General features: G+C 60.3%; 4 protein-coding genes across 7 annotated transcripts in view; 2 read left to right on the forward strand and 2 right to left on the reverse strand.

The window, feature by feature from the left end:
- Positions 1–2,288, forward strand: NFKBIB (NFKB inhibitor beta). The gene is made up of 6 exons (XM_021379042.1): positions 1–276; positions 362–467; positions 840–1,059; positions 1,542–1,630; positions 1,713–1,967; positions 2,038–2,288. Exons 1-6 carry the CDS (start codon positions 50–52, stop codon positions 2,083–2,085), a joined length of 945 nt encoding a protein of 314 aa, XP_021234717.1. The 5' UTR covers positions 1–49; the 3' UTR covers positions 2,086–2,288.
- Positions 2,400–5,831, reverse strand: SARS2 (seryl-tRNA synthetase 2, mitochondrial). 2 transcript variants are annotated; one of them, XM_021379040.1, is made up of 16 exons: positions 5,452–5,823; positions 5,175–5,270; positions 4,988–5,017; positions 4,749–4,889; positions 4,629–4,683; positions 4,460–4,523; positions 4,269–4,374; positions 4,124–4,171; positions 3,938–4,046; positions 3,673–3,718; positions 3,494–3,581; positions 3,304–3,416; positions 3,125–3,218; positions 2,924–3,016; positions 2,754–2,819; positions 2,400–2,633 (listed from the first exon to the last, which is right to left on the reverse strand). In XM_021379040.1, the coding sequence occupies exons 1-16, from the start codon at positions 5,701–5,703 to the stop codon at positions 2,505–2,507; spliced, it is 1,530 nt and encodes a 509-aa protein (XP_021234715.1). In that variant the 5' UTR covers positions 5,704–5,823; the 3' UTR covers positions 2,400–2,504. The 2 variants fall into 2 exon arrangements, with proteins under 2 accessions (XP_021234715.1, XP_021234714.1); XM_021379039.1 differs by having other exon boundaries at positions 4,460–4,542; positions 4,629–4,889; positions 5,452–5,831.
- Positions 5,843–6,600, reverse strand: MRPS12 (mitochondrial ribosomal protein S12). 2 transcript variants are annotated; one of them, XM_021379044.1, is made up of 3 exons: positions 6,524–6,600; positions 6,327–6,400; positions 5,843–6,254 (listed from the first exon to the last, which is right to left on the reverse strand). In XM_021379044.1, the coding sequence occupies exons 2-3, from the start codon at positions 6,373–6,375 to the stop codon at positions 5,896–5,898; spliced, it is 408 nt and encodes a 135-aa protein (XP_021234719.1). In that variant the 5' UTR covers positions 6,376–6,400; positions 6,524–6,600; the 3' UTR covers positions 5,843–5,895. The 2 variants fall into 2 exon arrangements, with proteins under 2 accessions (XP_021234719.1, XP_021234718.1); XM_021379043.1 differs by lacking the exon at positions 6,524–6,600 and having other exon boundaries at positions 6,327–6,517.
- The window catches only part of PAK4 (p21 (RAC1) activated kinase 4), a 21,143-nt gene continuing 14,650 nt past the window's right edge, over positions 6,645–13,137 (forward strand). The window contains exon 1 of one of the 2 annotated variants that reach the window (XM_021379033.1): positions 6,645–6,779. The gene's annotated coding sequence lies outside the window, so the exon portion shown is untranslated. Of the gene's footprint in view, positions 6,780–11,052; positions 12,848–13,137 lie in introns of those variants that run through there. The other variant, XM_021379036.1, reaches the window with a different exon arrangement.

Raw genomic sequence — 13,137 nt, forward strand, 5'->3', positions numbered from 1 at the left:
CCGGCGGCGCTGGGCCCGTGGTGGCGGGGCCCTGAGCGCGGCCCGGCTGATGGCGGCCGCGGGGGCGGCGCCGTCCGGCGATACGAAGCGGGCGGAGGGCGATGAGTGGTGCGACAGTGGCCTGGGCTCGTTGGGAGAGGGGCAGCTGGCGCCGCTGCCCCACAGCCCCGGGCCCGGCCCGGAATCTCCCGAGGAGGCCCCTGCGGCGGTGCCCGAGCCCGAGGCTGAGGTGTGGCTGCGGCACGTGCTGAGCTTCGTCAGCGAGGACGGCGACACGTGAGTGAGGGAGCAGCACGGGGGGGGGCTGGGGTGATTGGGGCTTCGGAGCAGCTGAGCTGAGGCCGTGTCCCCCCCCCCACAGAGCGCTGCACCTCGCAGTCATCCACGAACACGAGGCCTTCCTGGACTCCATCCTGCAGCGCGCTGCGGGCACTGCCTACATGGATCTGCAGAACGACCTCGGGCAGGTGAGGGCAGGGGTGGAGGCCTGGGGCAGATAGAGAGACCAGGGCAACCCCTGGGTTGGGTGCAATGGCTGCTGGGGGAGGGTGACCCGTTGGCCGGGTGCAGACAGAGGAATCATGGGCTCCCCATGAGCTGGGAGCAGTCACTAGGGGGTCCGAGGGTGTTTAGTGGCACTGGGGGCAACCCAGGGTTGGCAGCACTCAGTGAGTCAGGGGAGGAAAACCCTTGGGCCAGGTGCTGGGGGTGGTCACTGAAGGCGACCCCTGAACCAGGAGCAACTGATGGGGCTGATTCCTGGGTTGAGGGCAACCGCCAGGGCCAGGGGGTGATCGCTGGGGCCATCCCCAACCTGACTGAGTCCTTCTCCCCCACAGACTGCCCTGCACCTGGCCGTCATCCTGGGGCTGCCCGGCTTTGTGCGCAAGCTGCGGGCGGCGGGCGCGGGGCTGGGGCTGCAGGAGCGTGGGGGGCACACAGCCCTGCACCTTGCTTGCCGGGAGGGGCAGCCCCACTGCGCTCAGCACCTCCTGGGGGGCCTTCGCTGCCCCCTCAGCGAGGAAGAGCGCGCACAGCTGGAAAGCGTCAACTATGATGGTAGGGTGCGGGAGTCCAATTGTGCGGGACAATGTGGGACTGGGGCATTTGGGAATGCAGCAGGGGAACTTGAGAGGAGAACGATAAGGGGAGAATGATGGGGTTTGTTCACGCGGATGTTGGAGGGACGTTAAGCATACAGTAGGGGAGTGTAGCGGGGAACACAAGGGGAAATAGCAGGGGTGCCTCGAGATAAGGGAAGGACTGGGTGAGGATAAAGAACGGGGACGTGCTCTGGGGACATTGGGGATGCTATGGGGCTGCAGCATTGAGGGGACACTGTGTGGGGAGCACTGAGGACCTGATGGGGAAGTGGTGTAGGCACGGGGGGGGATGTGGCATGGAGATACTGGGGCATGCTACAGAGAAACAGAGTAGGGGAATGCAGAGGGACGTAATGGGGCTTCAGTGGGCTATGGCATGGGAACACGGTGGGGCTGGGATGTGGTGGCACCATGATGTCCCCGTGTCCCCTTCTCCAGGTTACACCCCCTTGCACGTTGCCATTCTGCGGAAGGACGTGGAATTGGTACAGCTGCTGTTGCGTGCCGGGGCTGACTCCAACAAAGCGGTGAGCACGGCGAGGGGGCCAAGGGGACCCTGCTGTCCACATTCCCCCCATCCTGACTCCGTGCCCCTCCCTGTGCCCCCAGGAACCGAGTTGCGGCCGCAGCCCGCTGCACCTGGCGGTGGAAGCGCAGAGCCCAGAGCTGGCGGAGCTGCTGCTGCGGGCAGGCGCTGACCCAGCAGCGCGGGGCTATGGGGGTCGCACCCCCCTCTACAGCGCTCGCCACCGCCCTGACCCTCGCCTGCCCCAGCTGCTGCGCGCCTTTGGGGCCCCTGACAGCTCCGGAGACTCTGAGGACAGTGAGGAAGATGAGGACAGTGAGGAGGACAACAGCAGTGGTGTAAGTAACCCCCAAACCCTCACCGAAAAACTGCCTGACCTCTCAGGGTCTGAGCACTGTTCCCCCCCAGGAGGAATACGACGACATTGTCATCAACAGCGGTCGCTGTGCGGACTGAGGGGACACCCCTGGACCTGCAGCTGCCCCCCCCCCCCCCCACTATTTATCGGGGTCCCCTGAAGGCATGGGCTGGACTTTGGGGGGGGGTCCCTGTGCCCCCCTTCTTCCCCTTTTCCCTGGGTATAGTGTAGAGGATTTATATAAATTGTTTTAAAATAAAAGGGGGGCAGTTCCCCCCCCCCAGTCGCCCCCCACTCCAAATCTGGCTCCCATCAAGCCCCTGTTGTCATATAGTTGCCTGGAAAAGCATGGGAGTGGCAGTTGCTACAGGAATGCGGTGGGTGGAGAACGCAAGGACATAACTCTCAGGGATAGAGGTACAAGACTTATTTATTTCAGAGGCTCACAAGCACGTAGGAGGGAACATGTGTCCATGTGTCCCTGCGCTTGGTGGCCCACCCAGGCCCCTCCCCAAGATCAAGACACCCCCTGTCCCCCCCCAGGCTGGTTGGGGCCAATGTAGCGCAGTAGCGGGGCTGGGGGCCGCGTGATGACATCCTGACCAACAAAAGGCTGCAGGGCAGGGGGCACGCGGACACTGCCATCCTGGAGGAAGATGGTGGAAAGGGAGGGATGTGTCAGTCCCCTGTGCTTCCCTCCTCCCCCCCACCCCAGATCCAAGACCATCCTTGCCCCTCCCAAATGCACTAAGCCTCTTCCACGCACCGGCAGTTGGTTGCACTCCAGAAGGGCGATGAGCAGCCGGGGGACGGCGCAGGCCGTGCCATTCACCTGAGGAGGGGTGGGGGGCAGGGCAGGAAGGAATGGTAAAGGGAGGGTGGAAGAATAAATAATGTCATAGTGCCCCCCCAGGGTGCGGAGGGCTCAGCACTCACCGTGTGCGCATAGCGCAGCTTCCCAGCCCCATCACTGTACATGATATTCAGCCGCCGGCTTTGGTAATCAGTGCAGTTGGAGGTGCTAGAGATCTGGGGGGGTAGAAGCACCATAGAGACTGCCCCACAGCCATGGGGACCTCAGGTCTCAACAAACCCCATAATGGGGGGGGGCTGCAACCCCCTCCTGGCTGCTCTCACCTCCCCATACTTGCCCCGTCCTGGCATCCAGGCTTCGATGTCAAACTTGCGGTACGCAGGGAGCCCCAGCTCCTGTGTGGGCATGTCCAGGACACTGCGGGGCGGGGGGCACCGTTGGGACAGCGATTTGAGGGAGAGGATCCAAGCTGAGCCCCCTTCCCCCCTCCACCCCAACTCACCGGTAGTGCAGCCCCAGCTCCGAGAAGATTTCCTTCTGCAGCGTGAGGAACTCATCCAGCAGCACCTCGCTCTCGGCCCCGCTCTCTGCCGCCGTCACCCCAAACATCTCCACCTGTGGGTACAGGGTGGTCCCGAGGCCCCCTCCCCTTCTACTGCCTTCCCACACACCCCCCAGCCCCACTGTCCCACTTTGGTGAACTGATGCACACGGTACAGTCCCCAGGGGTCTCGGCCCGTGTCGGTCTCTGCACGGTAACACGTGCTGGAGCAGACAATCCTGGGGGGTGGGAAGGAATCGTCAGAAGTGACCCCCACACACCCCGCCCCCCCCCCACATGTCCCATCCCCACATTGTGCTGTCACCGTACCTGATAGGCATGTCCTGCAGCTGCACCGCGTGGTCCATGAAGTACCCTGCAGGAGAAAAATGGGGAGAAGTGAGGGGTCTGGACACATTTTGACCCATTCTGCCCTAATTGTGCCTCCTGATACAACCCACCCTAATTTTGCCCCATTCTGAATCATTTATCCCAGCTTTGCCGTTTTGTCACGTTTCTCCCTAATTTTGCCCTGTTTTGGCCCACTGCTCCCCAATTTTGCCTTGATTCCCACTAGTTTTGCCCTGTTTTTCACCTGCAATTCCCACCTCGGAGGTGCCGGCCAGGCACAGGTCCTCGAAGCGAGCCGGGTCAATGCAGTACACAGGCGATGGGGTGGTGTTGGGCTGCATCCCGCAGCCCTCCTGGGTAGGGGGCACAGGGAAGTCACATGGCGGTGGGGAGGACAACAGGGACAGCGCAGGGACAGAGTGGCACTTACAAAGACAGCGCCGCGCAGTAGGTCAGGGACCGTCATGGGCAGGAAGCCCTGCAGTGCAGTGAGAGAGATGTGGGGGGCTGGGGGAGTCACGGGGCCCCACAGGGCGTGGGGAGGGTCACAGGGTTCCCCTGGACCCGTTCCATACCTTGGGCACCAGTTTGGCCAGCACAAAGTGCACCAGCGCGTGCTGCAGCAGCGCGCCTGCCCCGCACAGATAATAGGAGCGGTGACCTGAGATGTGCGACAGCCGCCTGCAGGGACACAGCCGTCACCGGGACGGAGGTGACACTGCAGTGAGTGTTCCCTGTATTTGGGGGGGGGGGGGGGGGGGCTCACCGCTGGCGGATGATGTCCAGCTCCTCGCCCAGCTCCAGGTGTCCCTTAGGCTGGAAGTCGAATGCTGCCGGGACAGAGGAAGCCTTTCTCGCTGTGGGACCCTCCTCCCATTATCCGCCCCCACTCCGTGCTGTCCATCCATCCATCCCCATCCCCAGCTCGCACCTACCTGGCTTCTCCCCCACCACCTCCAGCACGCGGGCCTGGCTCTCATCACCGACAGGCTGCAGGAGGACAGGGGGGTCAGGAGTTCTGCAGCATCCCCCACCCCCCGTGTTCCCCTGCTCACCGCTGCCGGGTGCGTGCTGTTGGGCAGCTGCAGCGCCCGCAGGTAGAAGCGCTCATCCAGTGCCGCCTCCTCTGCCAGCAGTGCCCTCAGCTGCAGCCGCACCGCACGGCCCCTTTCCCGCAGCGCCGTGTACTCAGGGACCTGCAGGGATGGGGGATGCGGGGACAACATGGCGGCCGCGTCACTTCCCCAGCACCGTGGAGCTGGGGGGCCAGGAGCAACCCTCCCGGGGTTCTCACCGCATGCAGCGTGTCCTTGGCGTGGGCAGCCTGTGGGGGGAGAGTGGGTGAGATGGGGGAACGGGGGGTACGCAGGGGCAGGGTGACATGGCGATGGCACATGGGAGGGATGCACAGTGACACAGGGATGGCACAGGGTAACGCAGATAGGTGACACGTGGGGAGGTGCGTTGACATAGGGACTCACCACCAGGGCATGCACTGCCAGGGCCACCTTCCCCTTCTCGGCTTCAAGGCGGGCGATGGCAGCGCGCACCTCCTCCAGGCGGGCCCAGGTCTGCAGCTGGGGGCGGGGTTTGTCACACAGCCCCGCCCACACGCATAGACTCCACCCCCGATGCCCTAGGCCCCGCCCCCTACAGTGCTGCCTGCCCTAGGCCACGCCCCCGACGCTCCACCAGCCCCGCCCACACCCGCAGACCACGCCCCCGCCCAGAGACCCCCGCCCCGCCCCTCCCGCTCACGATCTCTCGCAGGTCGCGCTCTCGCAGCGGTCCCCGCCTCCGCTCCAGGTCCCGCGCGGCCTCCGCCGGGTGCGCGCTCAGCGCCGCCATATCGAGCTGCGGCCGCGCGCTCAGCCCCTCCCGCACGTGCTCGTAGAGGCGGCTCCGCTCCGCCGGGCCCCGAGGAGCGGCTCCGGTCCCCGCTGAACGCCGCCCGCGTGCAGCGGCCACTACAGCGCGCCGCGCTGCCGCCAGCGCCCTGGGCGCCGCCATCTTGGACAGTCCTCCAGAAGTGGGTACGGTCACGTGGCGGAAGTCGAGCCACGAGACGGAAATGGCACCGCGCGGCGGAAGCGGAGCCACGCCTACCTCCAGGATCCTCCCCCCCAATGAGAAGAGCAGCCCGTAGAGCTCCAGGAGTACCACGCTTTAATGAATATAAACACGAGGTCCCTGCGGCCACGCTCACTTCTTTTTCTGCACGTGGGCGCAGTCGTACTTCCCCCGCACGACGGTCAGCTTCACCCCCGGCAGGTCTTGCGTGCGGCCGCCCTGCACCAACACCACGTGGTGCTCCTGCAGGTTGTGGCCCTCGCCGGGCACGAAGCACACCACCTCCCGCCCGTTGCTCAGCCGCACCCGCACGCATTTCCTGTTGGCTGAGTTGGGCTTCTTAGGTTTGCGGATGAGGTTCTTCACCACCACCCCCTTCAGCTGCGGGCGGCCGAAGGTGGCCCCCAGCCTGGGAGGCGGCGGCTTGGGCCGGCCCTGCCGGTGCATCTGGTTCAGCGTAGCCATGGCGGCGGTCGGCGGCGCCCCGAGGACTGTAGGGATAGAAAGGGACGTTCAGCGGCAGCGGGACGGCTCTGATAGGGGTTGGGGACAGCGGTACGCACCACAGCCGCGCAGCGAGGCCGCGGCCCTGAGTATAGCATGGAGCGACATCCTGCGGGACACAGCGCGGCGGGACCTGCGGGGGACACGCGGTTAGAGCTCTGCTCTCGACACCGATCCCCCCCCAGTGGCAGCTCTGCGCTAGGGCGCAAAGCGCGATAGCAGCGGCAATTCAGACGCCCGACATCTTCCCACGCACCTCCGCGCCTTGCGCCTTTTCCGCCCTGCCCGCCGCGCTGTGACTGGTTAGCGCTAACGCCAATCTCCCTCGGCCGGCCTGCGATTGGTCAAGCTCTCCCATGTGTCCGCCCCTGTACGGGTGCCCGGCGGGACCAATAGCATCAGGGGGCGGGGATTGTTGCCAAGGGAATAGGGGCGGAGCGGGGCCCAGCGCGGCGTCCTTCCAACATGGCGGCGGCGGCTGAGTGAGGCGGGCGGCGCGTCCGGCGGGAGGGGTGAGTGGGGCCCGAGTGGGGCGGGAGGGGCCTGGGGAGCGATGGGAGTACGGGGGTGAGGGTCTTTAGGCGGCGTTGTTGTGAAGGATTGGGGTCTCCTGAGGTGGAGAACGGTTGGGCGTGGGGGCAGTTTGTGCGTGTGCTGGGGCGGCCTGTGCTGGGCGGGGGCGTGGGTGGGTTACGGAGCTCCTGAGGGGAAGTGGGGGGGGGGGAGGTGCTGCGTTTCTTTGGGCCTTTTGCCCCCTTCGTGAAACTGTGGGGTTCGGGGCATTGCGGGGTGAGCTCTGGCACACGCTGCAGGGCTGGGTGAGAGCCCGCAGGTACAGCCAGCAGTCTTCTTTTTGGCTTGTGTGTTTTTGAAGCGATCCTTCTGCGTGTGTGTGCGAGTTGGCGCCTCTCAAGGGCCCTTTGGTGTCTGCCCCTTCCCCCAAGCGCCGGCCGAAAGCGGGGAGGGGGTGGGAAATCAGAAGTCCAGTCGCTGTCGTTGTGGGATTTGTATGGAAAAGCATTGGGTGCGGATTTCCGTGGCTCCCTTGCAGCGCTCCCATCGTGGTGCTGTGCTCCCCGTGCGCTCGTTAACTCAGAATCACAATCATAAGGGTTGGAAGGGACCGCGGGGGATCATCACGCCCAGCCCTTCTGCTAAAGCAGATTCCCTGGGAGTAGCTCCTGTGGGCAGCTCCAACAGATTGCAGACAAACCTCTGCAAGTTGCTTTTTCTGATACCTATGCAAATAATCAGGGGAAGAGCTCGTGTGTGTACTCTTGTGTTGTGCTCTCCCAGCTCATGAAGTGGGCTGGGTTGGGGGCCTCCAGTTTGCATTTCTCTGACCCCCCCCCCCCCGTGCCATTCTGCCTTGCAGAACTGCTTTCCCCTTTCTCACACTGGGCAGCCCCCAGCAGTACAATTTCTCTTCATTTTGGCACAGCAGGAATGGAACAAGAACAGAAATTGCCACCCTACACCACTCTCAGATTCTGAATTCATTGGTTTGCATGAATCCAGTGCTCTCCAGTTTTCTCAGCTGCTGGAGTTAAGCACCCTGCACTTTGTTTCCTATGTTTCCATCGCTGGCAGTGCTCTGTTTGCTGGAAGGAATCAGGATTGCTTTTTCATTGTGTTTTCCTTGCAGTTTAGTTGTGTTTTTCTGGGTGGGCTGTGAGGCCACAGATTCTGACAGCACACTGTGCAGTTGTAAATAGCTGTAAATTGGATTTGTGGAGCCTGGTGTTGGGGAAGATGCAGAGCTGGGGTGTGCAGAGGAAGTTTAAATAAATCCCCAAATAAAGTTTGAGCGGTAGCCAAAGAATTAGCTGTTTGCTGCCAGTGCAAACGCCAGCTAATCCTGGAGGCCTTTTAAGGAAGTTTCCTTCTTTCTGGTTTAGAAATAAACCTGTGGGATGTATTTATTGTCCCCTGGGCAGGTTGAGGGAGGCTTCATAGGAGTTGTGTATGAATTCCTGGTTTGTGAAACGTGATGCGGCGCAGCGTGAGGCTGCGTGAATCCATCACCAGCGCCTTGCAGTTGTCCTTGGTTGATGTTACTAACGTGTCGTCTTCAGAAACATTGCCTGCAAGTCTCCTGGGTCTGCTGCTGCGGTGCCACCCTGGCTTTCCCAAATGAAGGTAATTAACCTGAATGCATTTGGCAGCAGAAATAGCCGCAAAAGTTTCCAGGGAAGATACCAACAAGATAACAATTACTGCCAGCTCAGGTTCTGTTTTCACCTCAGCGGAGTGGAAACTCATGCTCTGCTCCCCCACGTTGTTACAGCTCCCAGATGTTTTCCAGATATCGCTTATCTTTATTTGCATGTGCAGGGGGGGATGCTTGTTTTGCTGGCACTTATCAAATAGGCCAGAAGGAAGCAGTCCCCATAAAAATAAAAAATCACAGAGCTTTGCTCTGGACGTCTCACCATCCTTTGTGCTGCTGTTGCCGCTGTGTTGCCTCTTTTATTGATGTGTGGGCCCTGTGAGTTGGATCTCTGTGAGCCACCCGAGTGCTGCAACAGAGGTGAATTTGTTTGGGTGGACAGGAAAGAGACGTGAGTTGTGCCTCCATCCCTGTGGCACTGGAGCAGCAGGACAGAAGAGGCAGTACTTGGAGCACAGTGAGGTTCTCGCAAGGCCTTTCTTTGGTTCTGCGGTAGGCTTGATTCCTCAGTGCTTGACTTCTCAGATGTATGATTTAAGACTCTGTAGGTGGCTCGCAGAGGGGAAGAGCAGAGTGGAAGGAAGGAGGTGTAACTTTACATCCCGCTGGGAGGTGCACCTCATGTGGACAGAGTTTACTGTGGCTGATTGAGCACTGCCGAGTACTGAGCAGTTCTCTGTGCGTGTTGGGGACGATGCCTGGTGCCGCAGATGCGTTATGACCTGCTGGCTGCTGTCACTGCTCTGCTGTTCTGAGTGCAGCCCTGGGGAATCTTTGCTTTTCTTGGCATTTCTTCCTTTGATGTACGTAGCCAGGAGCCCGTTTTTGTCCTGTCTCTGAAGGCAGCGAAGTAAAATGGAGATAGCATGCGTTAGCGTTGGGTACCCTGTGGATTTGGCTTGTGCGGGATGGAGGACAAAGGACACAGCCCCGAGAGTCCCAGCAGAAATCCCAGGGACATTCGGTGGCTTCCCTGCCGCCTAATTACCATCGCACCACTTTTATTTAATATGAAGTGATTTCTCCTGAGGCTAGCAGAGGAAGGGAAGAGGCCTCACCGTGGTGCCTCTGAATGGAGCTGTGCTGGTTTGGGTTTTCAAAGGTAGCTCTGCCTGGCACAGGTGCAGCTCAGATTTCAGAGCAGCCTTCGCAGCTGGCGTGGTGTGTCCTGGAGGATTTGCTGTGTTCTTACATTTTTGGGATGTAATGGAAATGTAGTTCTTCAGAGCTGTGCTTGCTCTGCTCCTCCTTTCCTCATGTAGTGCACTTAATGCAAATAAAGTGAAGTTTTTGTCAACGATGCGAGATGATGAAGATCTTACTTGGCTAATCAGCTTGCAGTTTAATTAGCACCAAATGGTAATTGCTCTCTGCAGCACAGACTGACTTCTGCCAGCCTGTTACCTGGGCTGGGGTCGGCCGTGTCCGTCCCTCCTCCCGCTGTCTGCGCTCACCTCTGCCCTGCAGGACTGGGGCAGCATAGATGGAGCTTTGGCCTCTGGCAGCACGGCTTGGGCTTGGTGAGTGCAGGAAGGCGATGAGAAAATGGAGGGAGCTGAGGTGTTTCAGTCACGTTAATCGTAAGAGGAGGCCTTGGGTTTGGCACTGCGATTGTGCATTTTTGCCTTGTTTTGTTTCTTCTTTCCTTTTCCTGCCTAAGACAAATACTTTAGCTGACTAAAATGTTCTCGCCTTCCAGCTGCCTCCGAGGTGACTCCTCCTTTTTCTGGTGCGGGATCGGGGCAATGCTCCCGGGTGCTGTGCCGAGCATCTCCCACAGCTTCATTAGGGTCCTTAAGGCCGCACGGCGTTGGGGAGTACAATCTGCTGCCAGGTTACATTAAAATCATCATTACAAGTCCTTCCCCTGCAGGGCTGCTGGGCAGCGGCACAGGTTGTGCACAAATGAGAGGGATTGGGCTTCGCTGGCACCTGTTGATTATCTGAAGCTTTGAGTCGCTTCCAGGGAGCGGGTGATGTCCCTGCATGGCTTTTCCCTGCTGTGCATTGCCATCCTTCTGTTGCTGCTGTGAATGTCTATTTTTAATAGAGTGGGTGTTAATAGGACAGCAGCAAGGTGGTGGCTGTAGAAACTACAGGAGTTGGGGTGTAGCGGGGAACGCTGTTGGGTTTTGTCACCGTGAGCTGGGGCAAGGCTGCGTTCGCTGTTCTTTCCTCTGTGCGGTGCACCCATCGCTGCAGAGCAGGAGCACTGAATGACGAGGAGCCTCGCACGGCTCAGCGCCTTGCTGAGCGCTCAGAATGAAGGCAGCGGGGGTGGATTGCGTGCGGCTCCTCCGCCCCTGACCGAAGGGATCTTTGGCGCAACACAGAACTTGTTTGTCCGACCTGCTGGAGGGGTTGGGTAACCCCTGCTGGGAGCGGGTGAGCTGTGGGTGTTTTGATGCTTCCTGTTCCAAAAAGGTGCCTCTGTGACATTCCACACCGTGGTTAAACCATTCGTACTGCCTGAGCAGAGCCCAAAAGGGGCGCGTGCGCTCCGGTTCTAGTGCTGAAATGGCATCCTTCTGGTTGAAAGCACTAACACTTGCAAGGTACATAGCAAGCGGGGATTCTGTTACTTTTGGGTCAGGGTTCTGCTGGAGGATTGCTGATGCCAGGCAGCAGTGTTCCACGGAGAAGCGTTGTCTGACACTGCCTGCAAGGGGCTCTGCGTGCCCCCCAGCGCCGCGCGCTGCCTCTGCTCGCCTCTGCGTTTGGTTTCTGCATGAATGCTTTCTGCTGCCCTAGGCTGTTATCCTCTCGCCCTTCCCACAGCGGTTCATCTGACACCAGCGCGCTCCCAGTGAGAGGTAGAATGAGAGAGGAGTGGTGAAGCAGCCTCCAGCCCTGAGAGAGGCTTGCAGGAACCCGTGGAGCAGGCCAGCATCTCTCTGCCCGTTCTTGAGGATGCTGAGGAAGCCCCGCAGTCAGTGGAGCAGAGGGAGCTCTGCTGAGATGTCGTCTGTGTGCGTGCAGTCAGTTCTGCTTGAAAGGGAGAAATTGGGTCTGCAGTGCTCCTGCTTGTATCGCTGCAAGCTGAGATAAGGGTAATTGGAGCTCACGCTTCAAGGCACAAATGGTGTCTGCAGGAGTGTGGGGGGGGGACAGCCCCTTTGCATGAGATGTCTTTCTGTGGGGCTTGAGGCTGGGAAGTGTAGGGATCAGGTAACGGTCAGCGCTAGCACCCAAAGGGAGTAAGGGAGCGCGTGTTACACACCAGGAGGGAGTGGCAGCGAGGTGCTCGGATGGGATTTTCCCTGAGCTGTGATGAGTGGGACTGTGGCCGCGGGGTCCTCTCCCCAGAGCTGTCTGTACCCATGGTGCACCAGGTTTCTCTTTGTACAGAATGTGCTGGGAGCGTTGCAAATCCACTCACCTCTGTTGTTTCTTCTTGCTGGCTTTTTGAGCGTGAAGGACACCTTCTTTCCACGATGATCCTTAAGGTCACTTCCAACCCATGCCATGCTGTGATTCCATGACTCTCCAGCACTTTTCCTCTGAAGACCTCAGAGCTCTTTGCAGTCATCTTCCTCCCAGAGAAGCCAGCATTATGCTGCTCTGTTGAAGCAGACACTGGTGTGCTGAGGTGGTGCTCCTCCTCACAAAGCAGAGGAGGAGAAGAACCAGGAATAGATTCCCAGAAACCTGTGTTAAGTCCTTCAGCACTGAGTCATTGCTGGGCAACCCCGCAGGCTGCTGCGTGGGCGGAAAAAGGGAAAATGGAAGTGAATTTCTCATTCAAAGCCTGAACTTTCTGGAAGAGCCTGGCAGAGGCTACCTGGCAGGACGGCTCACTGGAATTTGGGGTGGCTCGACCCAAACCAACGGCTTTGGGGTAGCCAGGCAATGTAGCACAGAGGCTCAGGGCATTTCTGCAGGTTGAAGGGAGCGTGGGTGACCTGCTGGGAATGTCCCGGCTGCTCGGGTTGTCTGCTGATGGGAGAATGATTTGTGTGTACTGAGGCGCTTGGCTTTGTTGGACCTCATGAGGTTCTCCTGGCCCTACTGGATGGCATCCCATCCCTCAGGTGCGTCGACCACACCACATGGTTCCGGCACTCCTCTTTGGCTTTTTTCCTGCCTGGAGACGCTGGGTCTGTTTCAAATCCCGTTGAATCCATCATTTGGGTCCCCGGATCCCTCCTGGGATTCCTCGGCCGGGAGCCTGCCGGCGCCGCGTGGCCCTGCCCAGCCTGGCAGCGGGGCACCTCTCTGCTCTTTGAAGGTTGTGCAAAGCCAGCCCGGCCAGTTCCACCGCCCCGCCGGGAGGCTGAGCACAACCAGTGCCTCCGTGCCGCGGCGAGCGTTGTGCTGTACCACCCTCACCGCTGTCTCAGCATGACAAGCACCTGGCGACGGTGACATCCCGCGGCTCTGGGAGGGCTCCTCCGCCCCAGCTCCATACAGGTGTGTCCGTACGGCGGCTTTCATCGCTCCAGCAGCGCAGGGCTCGTGTCCCATCTGCGGAGGGCACGGTGCTGTCGAGGAAATGCCGTTTCCAGTTCCACGGTGCGGCTGGGACGGAGCCCCAGGGCCAGGATCCCTGCTGGGCGCGCTGCTCGCTGCGCTGCCATCAGGGTGTGTGCGAGCTCAGAGCTGTGGCTGAGGGCTCCCAGAGCCTGAAACCACATGAGAACTTTACTGCCAAATAAAATGCAGTAGTGGGGCTGAGCCTGCAGTGTGCGTTACAGTCGGGG

Source organism: Numida meleagris, chromosome 31, assembly GCF_002078875.1.
Source record: "Numida meleagris isolate 19003 breed g44 Domestic line chromosome 31, NumMel1.0, whole genome shotgun sequence".
Taxonomy (NCBI): domain Eukaryota; kingdom Metazoa; phylum Chordata; class Aves; order Galliformes; family Numididae; genus Numida; species Numida meleagris.

Coding starts and splice junctions, on each gene's coding strand:
- SARS2 (XM_021379039.1), bottom strand. CDS start 5,703: ATGGCGGCGCCCAGGGCGCTGGCGGCAGCGCGGCGCGCTGTAGTGGCC. Junction 4,047..4,123: donor TACTGCGCGGCGCTGTCTTT/GTAAGTGCCACT, acceptor CCCCCTACCCAG/GAGGGCTGCGGGATGCAGCC. Junction 3,719..3,937: donor CTCCGAGGTGGGAATTGCAG/GTGAAAAACAGG, acceptor TTTCTCCTGCAG/GGTACTTCATGGACCACGCG.
- NFKBIB (XM_021379042.1), top strand. CDS start 50: ATGGCGGCCGCGGGGGCGGCGCCGTCCGGCGATACGAAGCGGGCGGAG. Junction 277..361: donor GTCAGCGAGGACGGCGACAC/GTGAGTGAGGGA, acceptor CCCCCCCCACAG/AGCGCTGCACCTCGCAGTCA. Junction 1,968..2,037: donor AGGAGGACAACAGCAGTGGT/GTAAGTAACCCC, acceptor GTTCCCCCCCAG/GAGGAATACGACGACATTGT.
- MRPS12 (XM_021379044.1), bottom strand. CDS start 6,375: ATGTCGCTCCATGCTATACTCAGGGCCGCGGCCTCGCTGCGCGGCTGT. Junction 6,255..6,326: donor GGCCTCGCTGCGCGGCTGTG/GTGCGTACCGCT, acceptor CTATCCCTACAG/TCCTCGGGGCGCCGCCGACC.